Genomic DNA, 20,822 nt, shown 5'->3' with positions numbered 1-20,822 from the left:
TAAAATATACAACTACACACATATGTAATAAATACCTATATATAAAACACACAACTACACACACATATGTAAATATATATACATGCATAGTTGGATTCAACTTGCTAAATGTTTCTTAAGAAGTTTTATGTTTATGTCCATAAGGGATGTTGGTTTATAGCTTTATTTTCTTGTAATGTCTTTTTCTGGTTTCAGGGAAACAGAATGAGTTGGGAAGTGATACCTCATTTTCAATTTTCTGGAAGGTTTTGCTTGTAGAATCGCTATTATTTTCTGCTTAAATAGTTGTCAGAATTCACCAGTGAAGCCATTTGGGCCCGGAATTTTCTCTGTGGGAAGGTTTTCAAACATAGGTTCAATTTTAAAAACAGATTGAGGGCTAATCAAGTCACCCATATCTTCTTGAGTGAGTTTTGGTAGTTTGTGTTCCTCAAGAAATTTGTTAAAGTGTTCAAAATTTTTGGTTAATTATTGCCCAGAATATTCCCTTATTACCGTTTTAATGTCTGGATTATTAGTGATGTGTCCTCTCTCATGCCCTAGATTTGTCGTGGTTGTCTTTTCTCTTTCTTTCTTTCTTTCTTTTCTTTTTTTTTTGAGACAGCATCTCGCTCTGTCGCCCAGGCTGGAGTACAGTGGTGCGATCTCGGCTCACAGAAACCTCCGCCTCCCAGGTTCAAGTGATTCTCCTTGATTCTCCTGCCTCAGCCTCCGGGGTAGTTGGGATTACAGGTGTGCACCACCACACCAGGCTGATTTTTGTATTTTTAGTGGAAACGGTGTTTCACCATGTTGGCCAGACTGGTCTCGAACTCCTGACCTCAAGTGATCCTCCCACCTCAGCCTCCCAAAGTGCTGGGATTACAGGTGTGAGCCACCATGCCCAGCCTCTTTTTTCCTTGATCAGGAAGGCTAGAGGTTTCTAAATTGTATTGATCTTAAAGAACCACCTCTAGGTTTTGCTAATTTTCTTTATTGTTTTTTCAATTCTCTGATTTCTCTTGTGTATTATTTCTTCTGTTTACTATAGTTTTAATTAACTCTTCTTTTTCTACTTTCCAGGTGAAAGCTGAGGTATTTGATTTGGAACTTTCTTCTTTTCCAATGTTAGCATTTAATGATATCAGTTTCCCCATAATCATTACTTTAGCTTCATCTCACAAATTTTGATACGTCAGTTTTTAATTTTCACTCAGTTCAAAATCTTTTCTTATTTCCTTTGAGATTCACTCTTTGACCCGTGGGTTACTTAGAAGTGTATTGTATAGTTTGAAGAGGTTTTCTATATCTCTTTCCATAATTGATTTCTAATTTAATTCCATGCTGTTTCAAGAACATTCTTTGTATGATCTGAATCCTTTAAAATATACTGAAGTGTGAGGAAAGGCTGGGGGCCCATAGGGGCCTGACCAGGCAGGGGAAGAAGTGTGATCCTTATCGTGAGCCACTGGAGGGCTTTCAGCAGGCAGGGAGGGATTTGGTTTGGATTGCATTTTTAACAAGCATTGTGGCCGTTGTGCCGAGTGCGATATGGACATCAGGGACCAGTTTGGAACTACAACCGTGGTGTGAACCAGGGTGTAGCCAGAGTGAAGGGGAAGTAGGTGGATTTGGGAGCTGTGAGGGGGCAGGAGTGATTGACCTGGTGTACACGGGGTGTGAGAGGTGAGTTGAGGGGCCTGAGATTGAGGTTTCCCAGAGTGGGATCTCCAGGGAAGGGCATGAGGGTAACTTTGTGGCAGGGCCACAGATATCAGGGGCGTGGAGGGGTGGAGACGAGGGCTAGGAGCCTTGTATGCTGGAAAGAGCCCTGGGCTAGGATCAGGGCCGGGTTCGGCCGTGTTTCTGCAAGCTGGCCCCTCCACCACTCTGCACTTTTGCTTCCTTGCCTCTGAGATGGGCAGTTGGCCTCGACCATCCCAGAGTTTTCACAGCCTGGACAAGGGAGGTCTTGGCATGAATCTAGAAAAGGTGTCTCCTCCGGAAAAACAAACAGCAAAAGGGTGCCCTTTGGTTGAAAACCAAAAGTTAAGGTTCAGTATTATGTGCTGCCTTGACATCTGGCAAAGCCAGGAGGCCTCAGCAGGCCTGCCTGTGAGCTCCCCTTCTCCCCTTTCACTCCACCCCTGTGGAAGAGGCTCCCTGGCCGAACAACCCTCAGCGAGGGGACCAAGGGCGGTTCCTCTTATCCCTACGCTTGTAAGGTTCCATTTCTCGCCAGCCTGCAGCATGATGGAACAATTCAATTACACCCCCCCGCAGAAGCCAGGAGTTGCCCCACCCCCTCTGCGCTCCAAAACTGCCTTCCCGCAGCCCTGGCTGTTTGCTCAGATTCTCAGTGCACCCTGTCCCGTGTGGCCCGCATGGCCCGCATGGCGTGCAGTGTCATCTTTGTGGGCTCTGAGCACATGTGTGTGGTAACCTGCTGCCAGCCTCCTGTCTGGTGTTCGGTGATGTGTTTGGCCATCTTTGTAACCACAGGGCTGGAAGCCCTCCCTCACCAATGGGTAAATGAAAAGTGATTAAAACAGCTCTTTTCTTGGAGTGGACACAGCCTTTGCTAGGGTAGGTAGTGGGGCCAGTGTAGCCTGGGCTGAGTTTCAGACCCCTCGTGCCTCCTTGGCCACATGCCTTGGGCCAGTGTGCAACCTGGACACCTGTATCTGGCAGCTCTCTCAGCAAGTTCCATTTATTTGGCCGGTGCTAAGATCAGTTCACCCTGATACCTGCCCTGGGGGTGGGTCACATGATCATTCTCGTTTCACAGATGAGGGCTCTGTATGTGGTGGGGTGAGATTGGAACCCAGTCTCTGGTTGGCGTGGCTGAGTGACGGTGTAAAGACATGAGCCTGGCAGGGAAAGGGAGGGGAACCATCTTGTTATTGGTTGGGCATAGCCGCCTGCACAGGCTCCTGTAGGGCTGGGGTAAGGTGGGGCAGGGAGAAGAGGAGTGAGCTGTGAAAGCTGCCTTCAGCCACAGCAGATGGCCATGGTGTCCACTCAGCTGCGGATGCCTGGCCTCTGCCATGCCAGGCCCTCGAGTTCGCCCAGCTCGCCTCCACCCTCTGATTGGAGAAGAGGCAACTCCTTTCCCAGGAGTCTTTGACTAAAGGGGCTCCATGCAGGCACAATTTCTAGAGCGAAGTACTTTCCACAGTGACGGCCTCTTGCCGATTGCCCTGGGCTGCTGTTGATTTCCTAGAATAATCCAAAGAAAAGCAGTGCTATGTGATGAAGTGGGTATGCACTTGGGGCTTGGGGCAGAACGACAGTCAAGTCTTATTGGGGGGTAAACTCTATGGTATTAGGCTTTTACTCCCTTCTGTGTCCTAAGCGTGGGACAGTGCCTGAAACATAGTAGGTACACAACAAAAATCAATTAAATTAAAGAAAAAATGAAGTCCCATCTTCTCCGGGTCTCCACAGGTGTCCTTAGGCAAGTTATATAACCCTGCTGCATCTCAGTTTCCTTGGCAAAGAAATTGGACAGTAATAGCACCTCATGTGGTTTTTGCATTGATTAAATAAGGTGACATAAAACAATAAGAGCTCAGTATTATTACTATCATTGTGACCTCAGTCACCAGCAGAATTGAGGCCCCATGAACACTCACCCAGGTCACAACAACCACATGTCCAGAGCGCTTGCTGCAAGCCTGGCATTTTCCCAGGCACTTTAAAATAATAATTCCCTTAAACCAGAAAACAGCTCTGTGAGCCAGGCTGGGTTTTGTTTGTTTGGTTTTTTTTTTAAAAAACACCATTTTACAAAGGAGGAGGCTAAAGCCCATAGAAGTGGTTCTGGCTATAAAATGCAGCTAGGGAGTGCTCCCTCATCTCTCCCTCTCAAAGAACGGATGTGAGATGGCGCAATCTGTTCTCTGAGGGTTTGAAAAAACTCACCTGTTGATCTGTCTGGGCCTGAAATTCTTTGTGGGAAAATTTCACTAGGACACTTGAGACTATCTGTATCTTCCTTTGTCAGTTTTGCTGAGAGAGGTTAAGTCACTTGCCCAGGCAGGTGGGGAACGTGGGCCCAGGCAATCTGGCTGCCAAGCCTGGGCTTTCAACCGTTACATTTTCCTGCATGAGGTATGATCACCTACTACCCATGAGACTTTGGATAAGTCACTTTTCTCTCTGACTGTAGTAATAGTACGGGGATAGTAATTGTACCTTTCTGGCAGGATTGTTGGAAAGATTAAATGGTTTCAGAAACACAGGCCTTGATACTCTTGAGCCTTTGCCCTGGGCGGCCCAGGCCTGTCTCCATCTTGGCCCAGGAGGAAGCCCAGCCCTACGCCCAGGGGTCACAGGTCACTCACTGGCTCTCCAGGTCCTGGATAGTGTCAGGGAGCGGAAGTCCCTGGGTCTCCGGGAGGAAGAACAGCACAACCAGGCTGGAAGCAATGGAGATAATGCCATAGAGGAGAGGAGGCAGCAGGGGCAGGGCTTGGCGGCTCATCAGGATCAGGGGACCCATCATAGCCCCCAGTCGGCCCACCGAATGCAGAATGCCATCTGCTGTCATCCTGTGGGTGAAGGGGAGGGCCCAGATCCCTGTTATAGCTGGCCCTGTGGCAGGAAGACAGGTTGATTGGGTCCATGGATGCCAGGGGAAGGAAAGCTGGGCTGAGAGAATTGCTCTCCTCAAGGCCTCCTCTAATACCACCTCCTCCATGGAGCCTACCCAGATTTTCATGTCTAGTGTTTCAGGGGAAATCTATAGGGTCCACCTCATTTTCCCTGCTCTTGGGCAATTTAAGGGCTTCTCCATGCTCCTGCTAGGCCACTGAGCTCCCAACTCAGGCTTTCCATATGATATCAACAAAACCAATAAATGCTTGTCCAAACAACAAATTTAAAAATGGACAAATGAGTGAGCGGTGGAAAGAACATTGGGCTAAAAGTCTGGAGAACTGGAGTCCAGTCCTACCCTTCTGCTGAGTCAGCCCTTCACCCCGAGCCTGTTTACCCAAATATCAAATGTGGGGGTGGCCAAGACTCTAGACCACTGGTTTTCCATCTGCGTTTTGTGATGCCCTTGGGCTCCAAGGAGGTGACTTGGGGCTGTCTTGGGGCAGGGAAGGAGTGGTGGGAAATGAGTTGACGGTCCCCACTGCGACCAGGGCAGCTCTTGGTCTCCTTATCAGGGTTCTTGTAAGATTCCACCTGGACAGATGACTCTGTGGTTCAAAACGGTGTGAAAACACAGGCCCAGATGTCCCCAGGGCTCTGCTGTAGTGCTTCCGTCTGGGCCGAGACTCTCTGTGGGGAGGAGCTGTCCTGGGGGAGCCCTGAGCGGCCCTGGCTGCGTTTCCCTGACTACCAGGCCCTTGTTTACCCTCCCCACTGCCCTCCCAGGATGGCTCTGCTGGCCCTGGGGCATGGCCTGCAGCCCAGCTTACCGCAATGGCGTTGGGAAGAGTTCAGCCTTGTAGATGGAGAGGCAGGTTAGGCTTATCCCAAAACATCCCTTTCCCAGCACAGCAAAGACCACACGCAGGGTCTGCAAATCTGGGTACAGGAAGGGAGTGAGAGTGGGGTTTGCCCCAGAGGGTCCCCAGGGGCTAGTCAGTGTGTGGCCAGCCAGCCTGGAGCGGAGGGGCCCCTGGGCTCCCTACAAGTCCCCAGCCCTGATGGCTTGGTGCGGGGCTGCCCAGGGCTAGGGTTGGGGGACGGAGCACAGGATGTGATATCACGGCAGGTGGGCCCGAGGGGCACAGGCAGAAACCCAGCCAGGTCTGGGGTGGCTGAGCCTGGCCGGCTGTGGAGGCTGCACTCAAAGCCTGCCCCCCGCAGCTCCTAGGGTCCCGAGGTGCCTCTTGCTGTGAAAGAGAGAGCGCCAGGCCCAGCCCATAGCAGCTTCCCTGCTGCCCCCAAGCCTGCCTGTGTGGGGAAGGCAGAAGCCCTGCCTGGAGGCGGAGGTCTGGGCCACCTTTTGGCTGCAGGCCTGGCCTCCCCAGTGTGTCGTTCGGAGCAGGCACCTGAGGAGGGGCTCGCCGTTGCCAGTTTCCTTGCAGCTGCTCAGAACTTGGGCTCTCGCTGCAGCCTGCAGGGCCCCGGCCGCCTCCGTCCTCACTCAGGCCTTCCCCTGCCAGCCGCAAGGCACCCTCCTGCCTTCCTTCCAGCTCTGCTGCCACCACAGGACGTGTGGCCCTGTCTTTTTCCCCCAGTCTCCCACCCTGAGCAATAAAAGGAGACATGGAGAGGGATTCCAGGTCCTCGCAGCCTCCCTCATTCAGAAAGAAGACAGGGAGGCAGCTCCCGGGGCCAGGGAGGGGATGTGGCCCCACGCTGAGAGCAGTAGGGTGGGCGGGGAAGCAGGGCCCTGTCCCACCACCCAGGCCTCCCACCTCACCTTGCGGCACCAGCATGTTGGCCAGAATGGCGAGGCCAGCCATGACCTGGGAACCTGCCTGGATGGTGCGGCGGCCAAGGAAACTGAGCAAGAGGGCAGTGGTGGCCCGGCCCAGGAAGTCCACAGCCCCGAAGAGGGCCTGGAGGAGGAAGATGTCACGGCCCAGGCTCTGCAGGTCGAAGACCAGCCCGTAGTAGGGGATCATTAGAGAGAAGCTGCGGGCAAGGCTGGAAGTCAGGTCCCGGCCCTGCCGGGGAGAGGGCGCCCCAACCGCAACAGCACCTCCCACCAGGAGCTGCCTGGAAGGACACGGCCTACCCCGGAGGACAATCCCGGGCTTGTCTCGGCCAGCCGTCCCAGAAGCCTGTTAAACTCAGGACACAACCCCAGGCTCAGGCTCTTCCAGGAAAGGGCAGGCACGGTGGTGCCCCCATCCCTTCACATACGCGCTTTGGGTCAGGGGCAGTGATAGACTGGGGCATCGCCTCTCTGGCTCCCTGGCTGGGAGACTCGGCCCTCTTCAGGCTGGGACCAAGCCTGCCCTTGGGGTTCTCTGAGCTGCCCCTCACTTCCGGCCTAGCCCTCTCTGACTTTGATTCCAATAACCAATCACACCGTGCCAGTTCCTTTGTTTTGGAAGATGGGAATCATGGCAGGACGGGGCCTTTCGGGAGACCCTGGGCTGCACTGCCCAGACCGAATTCAGGATGGAAAGCCTGTCCCCCAGCCCCTGGGAGTGCTGCCCCTCCTCTGGGGTGAGCAGCCTGTGACTGCTTCAGGGGGCAGAGGGACCACCTAGAGGGGCCCCAGCTCCCATGCTCCCAGGGGCTGGGCCGGGCCCAGGCTATGGCTGCATCTCCCCTTCCCTTCTCTTCTCCATCTCAGGGTCTGCTTTCTGCCCACTCCCCTACCCACCGGCTCACGAGTAGCTGAATTTACAGTATTTAAATTCTCATGGTTTGGAGACTGGATTTGGATCCACAAGTGGCTGCAAGGTAAAATTCTTCTCCGCCAAGTTTAAAATCTGTGCGCCTCCCTGCTCAACCCAGACACTCCTCCCAGCCGTCTCCTTAGGGGTCACCTGATTGCATCACCCAATAAACATTGGACAACACCAGCCCAACCACGGCAGAGTAAAATCGCGATTCATGCACAAGCCGCAGCATTTCATGAAGTTTATGTGAGTGACGTGAGAGTCACTTGGCTGATGCTCAAAAGCGGCCGACGCTGGAGCCTTGGACAGATAACAACTGGGTTAACAAGTCAAGACAAGAAAACCCACAAGGTCACCCGCTTCAAAGCCTCTGATTTGAATAACAAAGGTTGCAGAGCCGGCCCCTGAGGAATCCTGGAAGGTTTTCTTTTCTTTTTTTTAAACAGGTCCCGGGTGTTTGCAGCAAGAGCACTTCTTCTGATTTATCAGAAAAAAAATGGAAGTTTTTTAAAAAGGCATTTGATCTATCTTTGTTCTAAGATTAGGAAATATTTGCCATCATAACCCACATGTGGTTAAATATAGCATAAAAGAAACGTTTTCCTAAGCTTTAGTTTTATTTCAAGATAAAAGTCCCAGTCAAACCTGGTCCTAAGGTTTTTTTCTTTGCTCTGTTGTCCAGGCTGCAGTGCAGTAGCACAATCTCAGCTCAGTGCAGCCTCTGTCTCCTGGGCTCCAGTGATCCTCCTGCCTCACTTTTTGATTTTCAGTAGAGATAAGAGGGTCTCACTATGTTACCCAGGCTGGTCTTGAACTCCTGGGCTCAAGCGATCCTTCTGCCTCAGCCTCCCAAAGTGAGGGATTACAGGCTTGAGCACCACGCCTGACTGGTCCTTGCTTTTTAACATGCTCTTTCGGTCAGCGGAACTGAATTTGTTTTAAGGGCCTTTTCCTGGGCCTAGATGACCTTGGGTCCTAGGGTGGGCCAGGGTCTGGTGGTGCGGGCCCTGGCGGTGACAGTACCAGTAAGCCAAGTGCTAGCGCAGCCGGGTTCCAATGCAGGCTCTATCATCTTGGGCTTGTTGCTTACCCCTCTGGGATCCCCGTTCCCCATCAGTGAAGTGAGGTTGCGTGGAGGGGTCAGTGAATGTGGGTTCACCCTCTAGGAGCATGGCCATACTCTCTAGGAAAGTGGTAAGTCTCTAATGCTGACAAACAGTGGTACTCCTCGGCCACGGCTGGTCCCCTGGCTTTAGGGACCTTGACTCTGCCTCTGTCTTGGGACCTCCCTGGGACCTTGGGACCCCCAGCCTTTCCCTCTAGCTTCCTGCAGATGGCAGCCTCCAGACCCCACCAGTGCACAGTCCCTCTCTGGGGTCTGCCAGGACTCCTGCCTCCTGGGGCTGCCTGCGTCCTGTCCCAGACAGAAATGCACCCCCTTGAGGCCTGCGGGTGCTGTTTTTCCCCCAGACACCCTGCCTCCTGCCTATCCCAGCCCTGCCTTGGGGAGGGACGCCAGTACGGCGTACTTCACCACCAGCATGGCGCAGCTTCTCCAGCGGAGCACGGGCACGCAGAACAGGTCCAGCACCGACCGCGGCTCCTTTGCAGCGGCTGCCTCCTCCTCCATGCTGGACATCAGCACCTTCCGGGGAGAATGGGGGTACTGTGAATGGTAGGGCAATGGCCCCGCCCCATCCCTTGTGCCAGAGAACTGTCCAAGTGGCCAGAGTGACGGGGAGCCTGTCCTGCGCCTCAGCCACTGGAAGCCGGATCTCTAGGGGAGGGGCAGGGATGGAGCAGAAAAAGTTCTCTCCAGGCCCTGGCTCTTCTGCAGGTTTGACTCAGCCCTGGTCCTCTCAGCTCTAGCTTGCCTCCTTCTGGAAGTCTTCCTTGATCCTCCCGCCCCATCTTCACTCTAATCTCTGGCAGCACCTGCTTCCTGAAAACAGCTACCTTCAAATAAGCACATTCTGTTTCCCCAGACACATCGAGAAGCCCCGTGAGGTGGGTGTGTGCCACGTGCGGGTGGAGGTGGTGGGGGATGGAGGTGACGGTGTGGGCGCTGTTGATAATGACAGTGCTGTTACGGATGGTGACGATGGTGGTGACGGTGGTGGAGATGTTTTGCAGAGATGGTGGCTGTGGGGTTAGTGATGGTATTGGTGGTGCTGGTGGTGATGGAGTGATGGCGGTGAAGGTGATGGTGAGTGTGGACGGTGGTGGTGCTGTTGGGGAGGGTATTGGGATTAGTGGTGGTGGCGGTGTCTGTGTGGAGGTGGTGATGGAGGTGTTGGTGGTGTCTGTGGAGATGCTGGTGGTGGTGCTGGTGGAGGTGGTGCTGGAGTGGGTGGTGCTGATGTTGGAGGCCACATGGACGATCCATCAGTGCACGTCCTGTCCCAGGTCAAGTCTCACAGACAGCAGCATCTCACCTCTATGGTCAAGTTCTTGGCCTCCTTGTGGCCATTTATCCTGGCCACCTTTCTGAGCTCCTGAAGCGCTTGGTCTGGTTTGCCCTTAATAATCAGCCACCGGGCGGATTCTGGCAGCCACCTGTAAGGAGGCAGGTGTGTAGCTGGGGTGCACGCTGGGCTCTCCCCCGGGGCGGGGTGGAAAGGGGCAGTGGCATAGACCCTTCAGCTGAGATGAGTGACGAGTAGGCAGATGCTTCTGTGCTGCTGCTGTCCAGCCAGGAGCCTGGCAGTCCCCGATGGTTTCAGAATAAAGCTGAGTCCCAGTGCCTGGCGGCTCACCTTCCCACCGGCCCAGATGGAGGTGGCTCGCCTGGCTATTGGGGCCTGCCCACCTGAGTCCTGCACACAGCCAGGGCACAGGTGGCCTGGGCATGGGTGTCCCTAGAGTTGGCTGCTTCACCAGTGATTCTGGGGCCATTTCTAGGATAGAAAGGTCACTTGGTACTGTTTTTTTTTTTTGAAATGGAGTCTCGCTCTGTCACCCAGGGTGGAGTGCACTGGCGCGATCTCGGCTCACTGCAACCTCCGCCTCCCAGGTTCAAGTGATTCTCCTGCCTCAGCCTCCCAAGTAGCTGGGACTACAGGCGTGCACCACCATGGCTAATTTTTTTATATTTTTAGTAGAGACTGTTAGCCAGGATGGCTCGATCTCCTGACCTTGTGATCCGCCCGCCTCAGCCTCCAAAGTGCTGGGATTACAGGTGTGAGCCACTACACCTGGCCTGTTTTATTTATTCATTTAGTTTTTAAAGCACGTTTAAAACATTCCCAGGCAGAACCAGGTGATTTTATAAAACCAGTCTGTTTCTCCTCAACCTCAGGGGCAGATGGGCCAGAAGCATTTTGCTGGTAGAAGGCACAGGATCTGCCCAGCCCACCGGCTCTCAGCCCTGTTTGCAGGGAAGCTAAGAAGGACTTCCGGAGGCAGTTTGACGTAGTGGTGAAGAGTTAGCCTGCCTGGGTTCAAATCCTGCCTCTGGCATTCACCGGCTGTGTGTGACCCTGGGTGAGTGACTAACCTTTCTAGGTCTCGGTCCTTCATTTGAAAATGGCGGTAATGGCATCATCTTCCTTATTAGAAGATATGTTAGTAAGCACCTGGTACACACCTGATCAGTGTGGCAGGGATGGCCTAATTATTGTAAGGGATGGCCTTCCTCTTCACTTATTGATCTGTGTATGAAACGTAAGCTCCATGGGGCCCCTGGTTTTTGCCTGTTTTGTTCACTTGTATGTCCCTAGCACCTAAGACCCTCTGCACCTATCTGTCTCCTTCCTCAGTGCCAATCCAAGGAGGAATTTCCAGACCTCACGGATTTTTGCAGCCCCTAAAACTGTAGTGACAACGATCTATTTTCATATCCAATGTTGATCCGCACTGTATGTGAAGGAGTGAAGCTGATGGGTGGGGGCTGGTGCAAGCGTTGGGGAAGGACGATGCCCACAGCCTCAGCCCAGGGGACGGTGGCGGTGGGGCCTGGGGGACTGGGAGAGCGGCTGCTTCCACTGTGCCCGAACTTCGGCCCAGTGCCCCTGGATCTTCCAGTTTTTTCAAAGAAGGTAAAAATACTGCTTTTGTTTGTTTTAAAAATCTTCTGATTTTTAAATGTTAGCAACTAGTTACAAATATATTTTTTAGATCACCATTTGAACCAATGCTGTGCCAGCCCATCTTGGCCTGTCTGGGCTGGATGGGAGCCACAGACCTTGGGCTGCAACGCTCAGCCTAGGACTGCCAATCTCCAGCGTCCCTCCCCAGCGAGGGCCCTGCTCATGCCATGGCCCTTCTGTGGCACTCATGGCTCTGGACCTCCTGCCAGCCAGAGAAGTGAAAGTGAAGGGACGCCCTCCCACCCTGGGTCTCCTAAGGAAAAGGTCCCACATCATACTGACCAGGATATCAGGGAGATGGCAAAAAAGGGCACTGATGCTGCCAGCTGGAGGGTCCTCCAGTCCCGCAGGGCAAAGGCCAGGCCACCCAGTGCCGCCTGGCCTGCGCTGAAGGCACATCCCACCACCGTCATGGTGGCCGCCCTCCTGCTGGTCATGGTCCACTCCACCACTGCAGGATGCAGACACGTGCAGGTGAGGCCTCATGCGGCAGCCTGAGCCCCATGCTCTCCTGCCACCCCCGCCCCCATGGCAGCAGCACGCTGAGCTGGGCACTCACTCAGTGTTAGTGAACTCAGAAGGATGCCGGCCATCCCAAAAGCGGCCACGAACCGCAGGCCGCAGTAGATGACAAGTGTTGGGGCAAAGATGGTGCTGGTGCCTGCCACGGCCAACTGCAGGCAGCACCAGCTCAGCATCGGCTTCCGCCCAAACCTGTCAAAGGAGAGAAGCACACGGGGCCTGGAGAGGGGCCCCTGAGGACGTGGATATGTGGGCAGGCACTTGCCTTCTAGGAGTTCAACAACGCCAGGGGATCTCCTGCAGGAGGCTCATCTTTCTTGGAACTTTTAGGGGTACACTCAGAGTGTTTTTGTTATAAAAGTGGCAGTACCTTGCCACGGGAGGGTGCAGTTCGGTCTCAATGTTTAAGAACATGGGGTTTGGGGCCGGGCACGGTGGTTCATGCCTGTAATCCCAGCACTTTGGGAGACTGAGGCTGGAGGATCACTTTAGGCCAGGAGTTCAGGACCAGCCTGGGCAACATAGTGAGACCTCAGTCTCTACTAAATAAATTTAAAAAATTAGCCAGGCGTCTGTGGTCCCAGCTACTTGGGAGGCTGAGGAGGGAGGATGGCTTGAGCCCAGGAGTTCAAGGCTGCAGTGAGCTATCATCATACCTCTGCACTGCAGGCTGGACAACAGAGTGAGCCTCTGTCTCTAATAAATGAATAAAAAAGAACACAGGTTTGGGCATCAGATGCCTGGGTTTGAGCCCAGCTCTGTCCTTCCTGGGTGACCCTGAGCATGTGACTCAACATCTCTGAGCCTCAGTTTCCCCATCTGTAACACAAGGGCATCCATAAGGACATGCCTCACAGGGCTGCTATGAGAATCAAGACACTGGGCAAGGGGCTGGGGAGTGAAGAGGCTGAGACTTTGCAAGGCACTGCTCTCATCTGTGTGCTGTGAAAGGGGTGCTCACGGGGCGATGCAGAGCCCTCGGCCCTGCCCAAGTGTCCTGGGCCGCAGTGGCCTCCAGGCTGGCTGAGCCTGAACCGGAGACTGCATTTAGTGCCACTCAAGCCCGTGCTGCTCAGAACGGAGATGCGAGGTGGACCTTGGCCATGCCTGTCTGAGCAGCATCCAGGAGCAAGGACACTCGCTTCATCCTCACGACAACCGCGCGGGCAGGTGCGAGGCCCCACTGCTGGGGGGAAACTGAGGCCCAGAGAAGGGAAGAGATCTACCTTGTAGAACAAGACTGGGTGTGGTAAGACTGGGATTCAGACCCAGGTAGTCAGACCCCAGAGCCAGTAGGGTGGTGGCAGGAGGGAGCGGGAAGGCAGTCCTCCATTCCTAAAATAATGACTGCATGTCTGCCACGGTGCTGAGCTGGGCTCTGGGGCACAGTCCCTGGGTTCCTGTGTGCTTGTGGGGACATGGACAATAAACAAGACTTAAGCCAGTCAGTCATGGTCAGAGCCAGGCACAGTGATGAGGGAAGCAAGGAGGGGCTGGGATAGTCATGCCTGGGGCTGGGCAGGAGTCTCTGGCTCCGTGGCCTGCGAGGGCCTCCCCAAGGAAGAGCATTGAGCTGTGGCCTGTGTGTGGGCACCAGGCAGCATGGGCAGGAGCTTCTGGGTGAAGCACAGTCACTGAGGCGCTCTGCAGGGGTGCAGGGAGCTCCAGGAGGAGGCTGGTGGAGCTGGGGGTGGGAGGAAGCCCAGTGCAGGGCAGGGGGTGGGCAGAAAGGGACTGTCCTCAGTGCAGTGGGGCCCTTGGAGGGCTTCCGGCCAGCTTTTATTGACCAGATCAACCTCCAAGATTTTGCAAAGTCACTCAGTGCTGTGGCAGCGTGGACGGCCACTGTAGAGGACACCTGCGAGGGGTTGCAGCCTGCCTGGTGGGAGGAGATGGTGGCTCAGGCAAGGGGATGCTGTGGCAGGGAGGGGCTTGGGCTGAGTGTGTCCTGGAGGAAGAGCCAGGCGAGTGTGGGGTGAGGAAGGGAGGCCGGGGACAGCGCAGGTGCAGAGGGGCCCATGGGTCGGGGGTCCGTGTCCTCTGATGGAGGCTGCCGGGGGAGTGAGCGGGGTGGCGAGGAATCAGCAGCTCAGCTCCCAAAACAGGAAGAGAGGGAGGAGGGGGAGCAGGAGGAGGGGGAGCAGGAAGAGGGGGAAGGGGAACAGCTTCCTGGGAGGTGGAAGGAAAACCAGCAGTGAGGATGTTCTGGAAGCCAAGAGAAGAAAGTATGTCACAGAGAACGCTTCTTCCCGCCAGCAGGCCTGGGTTCAGTGTCACCTGGTGTGAGACATATCCAGTCCTGCCGGCCGGCCCCGGCGTGCCCATCACCTGTGCCCTGTTCCCTAGCCCCCCACGTTCCAAGGTGGCCTAACTTACTCACCTGTGTCCTGAGCCCTGCTTGGCTCCAAGCTGGGGAAGAGCAGGCACTTGTCTCCCAGCCTCCCTACCGCCCCTTCCCCCATCTCTGCTGGGGGTGTCCCTTGCACCTGGCCAGTGTTTGGCCCACGTGAGGCTTCTGGAAAGGCTTTGAGACTGGGGGACAAAGGACAGAGGAGAGGAGGATGGGGAGCCAGGACAGCTCTGAGGCACAGGGTCCAAGCACGGCTACATGGAGGAGGCCTATGACCATCTGGCTGGAGTATGGAAGAGGGAATGGGGGCAGTGGGAGATGGTCTGGGGTGACCTCCCTGTGAGGGGAACCAGGCCAGGGTCTGGGGCGACTTGCTGAGGTCCAGTCTGTGGGTTGGTGGGGATGGCCAGGGGAGGAAAGAAACAGAGGAGGCAGGAGGGAGATGGAGGGGGGGATGGGGTGCTCGCCTGACATTTCTGAACCTTCTGCCCCATAGTCTTCAACTCTGTTTTGAGGGAGCTGGGAGCTGGGAGGAGCGGAGGCACTCACCGATAGGAGACGAGGCCCCAGATAAAGGAGCCCACCAGGATTCCAGACATGAAGATGGACTGGCTCAGGGGCTTCAAGCCCTGGGAGCTGCACACCAGGTCCCACTGCAAGAGGAGGGTGCAGTGGCTCAGCTCGGGGGGTGTGGAATCGTGGGGCTGGGTGTGGCCGAGGGACACCTGGCCAGCCTGAGCCCTTGGGGCTAGCCACCCACACTAGGGTCCCTGGACTCCCAGTGCCAGGTCACAGAGGTAGAAGGGACCTGCTGACCATGGGGCTACAACCCCCACGGGAAGCCCAGCTGCAGGACAGAGTGCGGCCTGGCTCTGTGTCCACCAGCCGTGTGGAGGCCTCTCCACGGGGCCCGGTGGCCCCTCACGCAGAGGACAGACTCTAATGGGCAGCCGGGCCTTGAAGGGGCAGAAGTGGTATGAAAATGAACAATTTCTGGGTAAAAAGAAGTGTGGCAGGCAATGTGTGGCTGTGTCTGGCAGTACCTGGCAGGGGTGGGCAGTGAGGTGGCAGGCAATGTGGGCAGTGGGAGGCAGGGGCAGGGAATGGCTGGCAGGGGTGACATGACAGGTTTGGCTTCCACCTGTACTGAGTGCTGGCCAGGTGGATGTGGCAGAGCCACTGCCTCCGCTGGGCTATCGTCTCCTCTAGAGACGGAGCCATGACCTGGTCCTCTCATCAGCAGTGAGGGTGACTAGAGAGAGCTTGGCACAGTTGGCTGGGATTTTTACAGTGGCTCCAGCCCAGGGCCCGTCATCCTTTGCCTGAACACCCCACACCGGTCCCCAAGCCCGTCCTCCACTGAGGCCCGACAGCTCCCCCACCTCTCTCTTTCCCCTCCCACCTGGGCAGCTGCAGTAGCCTCCAGCGGGTCCCCCATGCCCTCACAGAGCTTGTCCACCATGCAAAGTGACCTCTTGAAAATGCAAGTCAGACCAAATCACTTCCATGCTCCAAACCCTCCAATGAGGATGATGATGATGAGGTTCTTTGCATTTAAAAGAAAATTCCAGGCACAGTGGCTCATGCCTGTAATCCCAGCACTTTGGAATGCTGGAGGATCCTTTCAGCTCAGGAATTCGAGACCAGTCTGGGCCATGTAGTCAGACCTCGTATCTACTAAAAATTTTAAAAATTACGCCAGGCGTGGTGGCTCATGCCTGTAATCCCAGCACTTTGAGAGGCCGAGGTGGGTGGATCACCAGAGGTCAGGAGTTCAGGACAAGCCTGACCAACACAGTGAAACCCCTTCTCTACTAAAAATACAAAAATTAGCCGGGAGTGGTAGTGCATGCCTGTAATCCCAGCTACTCGGGAGGCTGAGGCTGGAGAATCGCTTGGACCCGGGAGGCGGAGGTTGCAGTGAGCTGAGATTGCACCACAGTGCACTCCAGCCTGGACAATAGAACAAGATTCAGTGTAAAAAAAAAAAAAAAAAATTAGCTGGGCATAGTAGTATGCACCTATAGTCCTAGCTACTGGGGAGGCCAAGCCATGAGGATCATTGGAGGCTGGGAGTTAGAGGCTGCAGTCAGTCATGTTTGCGCCACTGCACTCCAGCTTGGGTGACAGAGTGAGACTCTGCCTCAGAAAAAAAAAAAAAAAGAAAGAAAATCTCACTTCCAGAGCATGCCCCCGCACCTGCTTCTGGCCCCTCAGCACCTGTGCCCAGATGCACTGGGCCTTGTTCAGCTCCTTCAAATCCCAGACATGCTTCTAGACATGACCTTTGCTCTGTGGGGCTCCTGACCTTCACTGATTCCTCCCCTCACCATCCAAATCTCAGTGTCAATGTTGCCTCTTTGGAGAGGCAACCCCCAATCATCTCCCTGAAGGAGGCTGCCCCTCCTCGCCCCTCGCAACCTTGCTTTTGTCCCCCATGCAGACTGCCGGGATTGAATCAGGCTCCAGAACACTGTAGTTGTGAAGCCTGGGACAGCCCCTTAACCTCTCTGTGTTTTCCTTTCCTCTGTCATTAAATGGGGACTGTCATAGGATCCATCCCACAAGACTGTGGCGAGGTTGTGGCAGCAGAGACGCCTTGGAAATGTGTTTACCACTTCGCAGATGCAGGGCGAGGGCTGGCTTTGCTGCTAGGAGGGGTTTAAATGTCAACTGAGTGAAGTCACCAGTGGAAAGGATGCTTCTTGAAGGCTCCTTGCTCATCTTGGAACCGGAGCCCTGATCCGAATCTGGCCCATTATCACCAATCAGGAAATGGGCGTGGGGTGACCAGAAGTCTTTGCTTGGCTAAACTTTAGTCAGGTTCCTGAACCTTCTCCTGGGCCCATCTGGGCGCTTCCTCATAAAATCCAGTTTTAGCAAAGGACCCTGCTGAATCAGTTTAGCAAGAATCCCCTCTGACTCCAGCCTCGATATCCGATCAGGTTCCTCATCCTCCACCCACCTCTAGGGTGATGTCTGGTCACCCTGGCCTGTCTCAGCAAGAAGCCTGTTGGGTCAGTTCAGCCAGATCCCCCCTTACCCCTGACTTCCCCTGCAGCTGAGTTGCCTGGGGCCATGGCTGATGGGTCACCAGGGCCGGGACCAGACGAGGCTGGCGAATGTCCAGGTGCCAGCATTCAGAGGTGCCCGTCCAGGTGACCCCGCACTTCCAGGAGCCTGGGCTGGCCCCATCTGTAGACTGATCCCTGCCGCCCACTCCCCTGTGTGTGGCTGACGAGGGGCTGAGAGGCTCGAGAGTGAGCAGGGCCTGAGGAGGCGGGTCCCTCCCAGGACTGGACCTTGGAGTCCAACCAACCTGATCCATGACTCTGACCTCCACTCGAGTGGCTCTGGGGGAGGCCCTACCTTGGCCACGATGGTGGAAGTGAAGACGCTGCGGTCATAGACCCAGCCGTCCACACACGGCTCCGTGTCGGCCTCACTCCAGCTGGTGGCCGTGGCATTGGGGTCCAAGAGCTGCCACTGTGGCTGGCGGAAGCGGCGGCATTGGTGGGGCTCCCAGTTGGGGCCTGGCGGGATGGAGATGGTCAGAAGGGCCTTGAGAGTCATGTTTGCGGGAACCGCAGAGCCGTTGTCCAGCATGTGTGTCCAGCATCGGTGGCCTGGGACAGCGGCTGAGAAGTTCTCCAGGAGCATCTGGGAAGGTATCACGAGGCAGGGGAGGATGAAAGTGAGGACCTGCAGGGTCTGGAAGAGGCCCATGCCTCCGGCTTGCTCCAAGAGCTTTGAGAATGCCATGAACGGAGCTGCCTCAGCTGAGCGGACAGCTGACCTAACTGCTGTTTGGAACTGGTTACAGCCACAAGATCCAGGGCCACCAGGACCTTCTGCCCTCCTACCCCTCGGCTGGGTTGAGGGTGGAGCACTGTCCAATAACCAGTTGAGTCGGTCCCAGGAAGCCCTATGATGCCTCCGGGAAATTCCTCCTTCTCTTGTTTCCAGGAGTGACTACGGATGCCCCAGCGCTCTGCGGAGGGGGTAACGGGACTAAGCTCACTCTACTCGGGCTGCCTGGGGCATCCGAGCTGCCCACCAAGTGTGGACCAGAGGGCTGAGCCACCTTCTGAGTTCTCCAGCACCAAAAGTGAAAGTCAGGCAGATTCTATTAAAAAAAGACAGGGTGCTTTGATGTTACTGAATTACAGTTTGGAAGAAATATCAACTGGGCTGTTGCCTCACTGAGTTGGTTAAAGTTTAATCTCAGCGTGGGCTTCTGAGTGAGGAAGGCAGTTCATGTCTCAGGACCTGAGGCCTCAGCCACTCCCCGCTGGCCAGTTAATCTCATTCTTAAATCTTTAGAACCTTCTACGTGAGGCCCTTTAAATCAGAAAACGGTCAGCCTAAACTTCATCCCTCCTGGCAATTGTTCAAGGCTCTGAAGCCAGATGTGCGGCCTGGGAAGGGCCTTCCCTAGCTGGGGAGATGGTGCAGGTGGGCGTGGGAGAGGACGTGGGGTGGGCATGAGCTGGCAGGAGGGCCCAAGTCTGTGCTCTTTTCTTTCCTGATGTGAACCTCCTACCAGGCAGTGCCGGGGAGACCAGCTTGCAGACTCACTATTTCGGGAAGCTTCTATTCCGAGGTTTTAGGTTGCCTTTATTAGACAGTAAGCTCCCCCAGTGGAAACCATGGCTACCATTTCCTGGCTTCTCTTTGAAGCCCCTCGTGGGCCCGCAGCTGAGCAGGCGAGCAGTTGGGGAAGTGAGCAGAATCACGACGCTGTGACCCAGCCTCTGAGGCCAGCCCCGTTTCCAGGCTCTGCGCGAGGTAGAGTGAAGCCAGCCCTCCCCCATGGCCATCTGGGTGGTGCCTCTTAGTGTGCTGAGCTCTGGGCTGACCTCACTGCCTGCACCCCTTCCTTCACTCCTTGTGGCAGCCCAGCAGAGAAACAAGGTAAATTCCCTTAAACAAGGAAACCGAGGCTCAGAGAGGACAAGGCAGCTCGCCCAAGGTCACTTGCCACAGTCCAGATCAGAGCCAGACGCCACAGCCTGAGCTTTCTCCGCTGCCCCTGGGCAGCTGCTGTGTGGTCTCCAGCCTGTCACGGACCAAATCCTGGCCAAAAGCTAGAATTCAGGATTTGGGTCAGAATGAGGGTCAGCCCGAAGTCACTTCCCAGAGCGCGAGAGGGAAGCGGCTGAGTCAGTTCCGGAAAGAAGGCCGAGAAGTGCTGGAAGTGTGGGTGAGGTGTGGATGGGTGTCTGGACCCTGAACCTCTGAGAACCTCCCTGGAGGGCTTGGGGAACTCGGCCAGGATGGAGGCTGGCCAGGAAGCTGGGGAGCCGGATTCTAGGCCTGGGCTTCAAAGCTGGGGCCCCTTCCGTCTTCGGCCTCTCCAGGCAGAAAATCGTTACGAATTTTAAAATCGCAGAGAGGGACTGGGGGAGGTGGAGAACCAACCCAAATTAAAGCCCGGGAGGCCGCAGGAGAGGGACTCCTTGGACAGAGCCCCCGTCCAAAATAACCCAAAGGCCTAATCTAACGTGCAAAGAATTGCACCCTATTCCTGTTTTGAGCAAGCACCGTGCTGTTGGGGGTAGGCCTGGCCCTGAGACGTGGCCTTCCGTGGTGGCCTCCTCTCTCTGGCTCCTGGCTTCTCGCCTGCAGAGTGAAGTGTGTTTCTGTGTTGGTGTTTGCAAACCTCAGCATGTGCCAGAAGCCACTGGGGTGCTGGCTAGAATGCAGTTTCTTGAGCGTCTGCTGCAGGGTGGGCTGGGCCCAGGAGTGCACGTTTTAAAGTAAGTCCCCAACTGATTGCACCACACCGGGCCCGGGCCTTGCTTTGAAAATCTCTGGGCTGGAGGTGGCTGCCGGAATCCAAGGTGTCCAGGAAGCCCTTCGATTCTTTCTCCTTCCTCCGTCCATATGCTTTCACGTTTTTTCTTCTTCCCTGCCCTTTGCCTGTCATGGACACCCCTAGGCTTTGCTTACAGCAGAAGGTCAAACCTCCTGGACCTGCCAGAAGGCTCCCGGAATCTCCAACTGACTTTCCGCTTCCAGGCCAAGGAATTTTTCATTTCTATTTTCTGTTTTTCTGGGGCTGCTGGGGGCAGGGCTTGGTGCAGCTGCTCTGCCACCTGGCGGTCACACCTGGGACTGTAGCCTTTCCCAAACTAGGCACATCTTGCCCAGGTGCCCATCCCTCAAGGGTCCTCAGGCAGGGGTGGGGAGAGAAGGGCTTGGGGAGGAAGGCAGGCAGCCCCCGATTATAGTCGTCAAGCCCTCTGGGGTGCCTCATTAAATTAATTTGTGTAACGTAAACCCCTGTTATTCACAGAACTAGAGTTGCTGTGGAGTTGACCTTCCTAGCCCAGGTTTCCCATCAAAGACCAGCATGGCCCCCAAATGACCTTAGGCGGTTGCCTTCCCTGCTGTGAACTTCAGTATCTCCGTCTGTAAGATAGGGCCTTCCACTTAAGGTAGTAAGATTAAATGAGATAATTAATGGGCCTGACAATAAATACTAGCCACCATAATCACCATCACAACAATCACTACCACCATCACCACCATCACCATCACCACAATCACCACCACCATCACCAC

The 20,822-nt window shown here is 55.1% G+C and overlaps 1 protein-coding gene across 2 annotated transcripts; it reads right to left on the bottom strand.

Moving 5' to 3' along the window:
• Positions 1-2,660: 2,660 nt before the first annotated feature.
• On the bottom strand, positions 2,661-18,400 carry SLC22A11 (solute carrier family 22 (organic anion/urate transporter), member 11). 2 transcript variants are annotated; one of them, XM_011993497.1, is made up of 10 exons: positions 17,625-18,400; positions 14,805-14,908; positions 11,943-12,097; positions 11,666-11,834; positions 9,731-9,851; positions 8,825-8,940; positions 6,362-6,576; positions 5,409-5,517; positions 4,326-4,532; positions 2,661-3,198 (listed from the first exon to the last, which is right to left on the bottom strand). In XM_011993497.1, exons 1-10 carry the CDS (start codon positions 18,015-18,017, stop codon positions 3,135-3,137), a joined length of 1,653 nt encoding a protein of 550 aa, XP_011848887.1. In that variant the 5' UTR covers positions 18,018-18,400; the 3' UTR covers positions 2,661-3,134. The 2 variants fall into 2 exon arrangements, with proteins under 2 accessions (XP_011848887.1, XP_011848888.1); XM_011993498.1 differs by lacking the exons at positions 5,409-5,517; positions 6,362-6,576 and having other exon boundaries at positions 2,663-3,198.
• Positions 18,401-20,822: the final 2,422 nt, after the last annotated feature.

Source organism: Mandrillus leucophaeus, unplaced genomic scaffold, assembly GCF_000951045.1.
Source record: "Mandrillus leucophaeus isolate KB7577 unplaced genomic scaffold, Mleu.le_1.0 Scaffold43, whole genome shotgun sequence".
NCBI lineage: Eukaryota > Metazoa > Chordata > Mammalia > Primates > Cercopithecidae > Mandrillus > Mandrillus leucophaeus.
This window is presented reverse-complemented; position numbering and strand designations above follow the sequence as displayed.

What these genes read in the sequence shown, in the direction of transcription:
- SLC22A11 (XM_011993497.1), bottom strand. Translation starts at nt 18,017, where the DNA reads ATGGCATTCTCAAAGCTCTTGGAGCAAGCCGGAGGCATGGGCCTCTTC. An exon ending in CAACATGCTGGTGCCGCAAG is followed by an intron (nt 5,518 to 6,361) that starts GTGAGGTGGGAG and finishes TCCTGTACCCAG; the next exon opens with ATTTGCAGACCCTGCGTGTG. An exon ending in CTCTTCCCAACGCCATTGCG is followed by an intron (nt 4,533 to 5,408) that starts GTAAGCTGGGCT and finishes CTTCACCCACAG; the next exon opens with GATGACAGCAGATGGCATTC.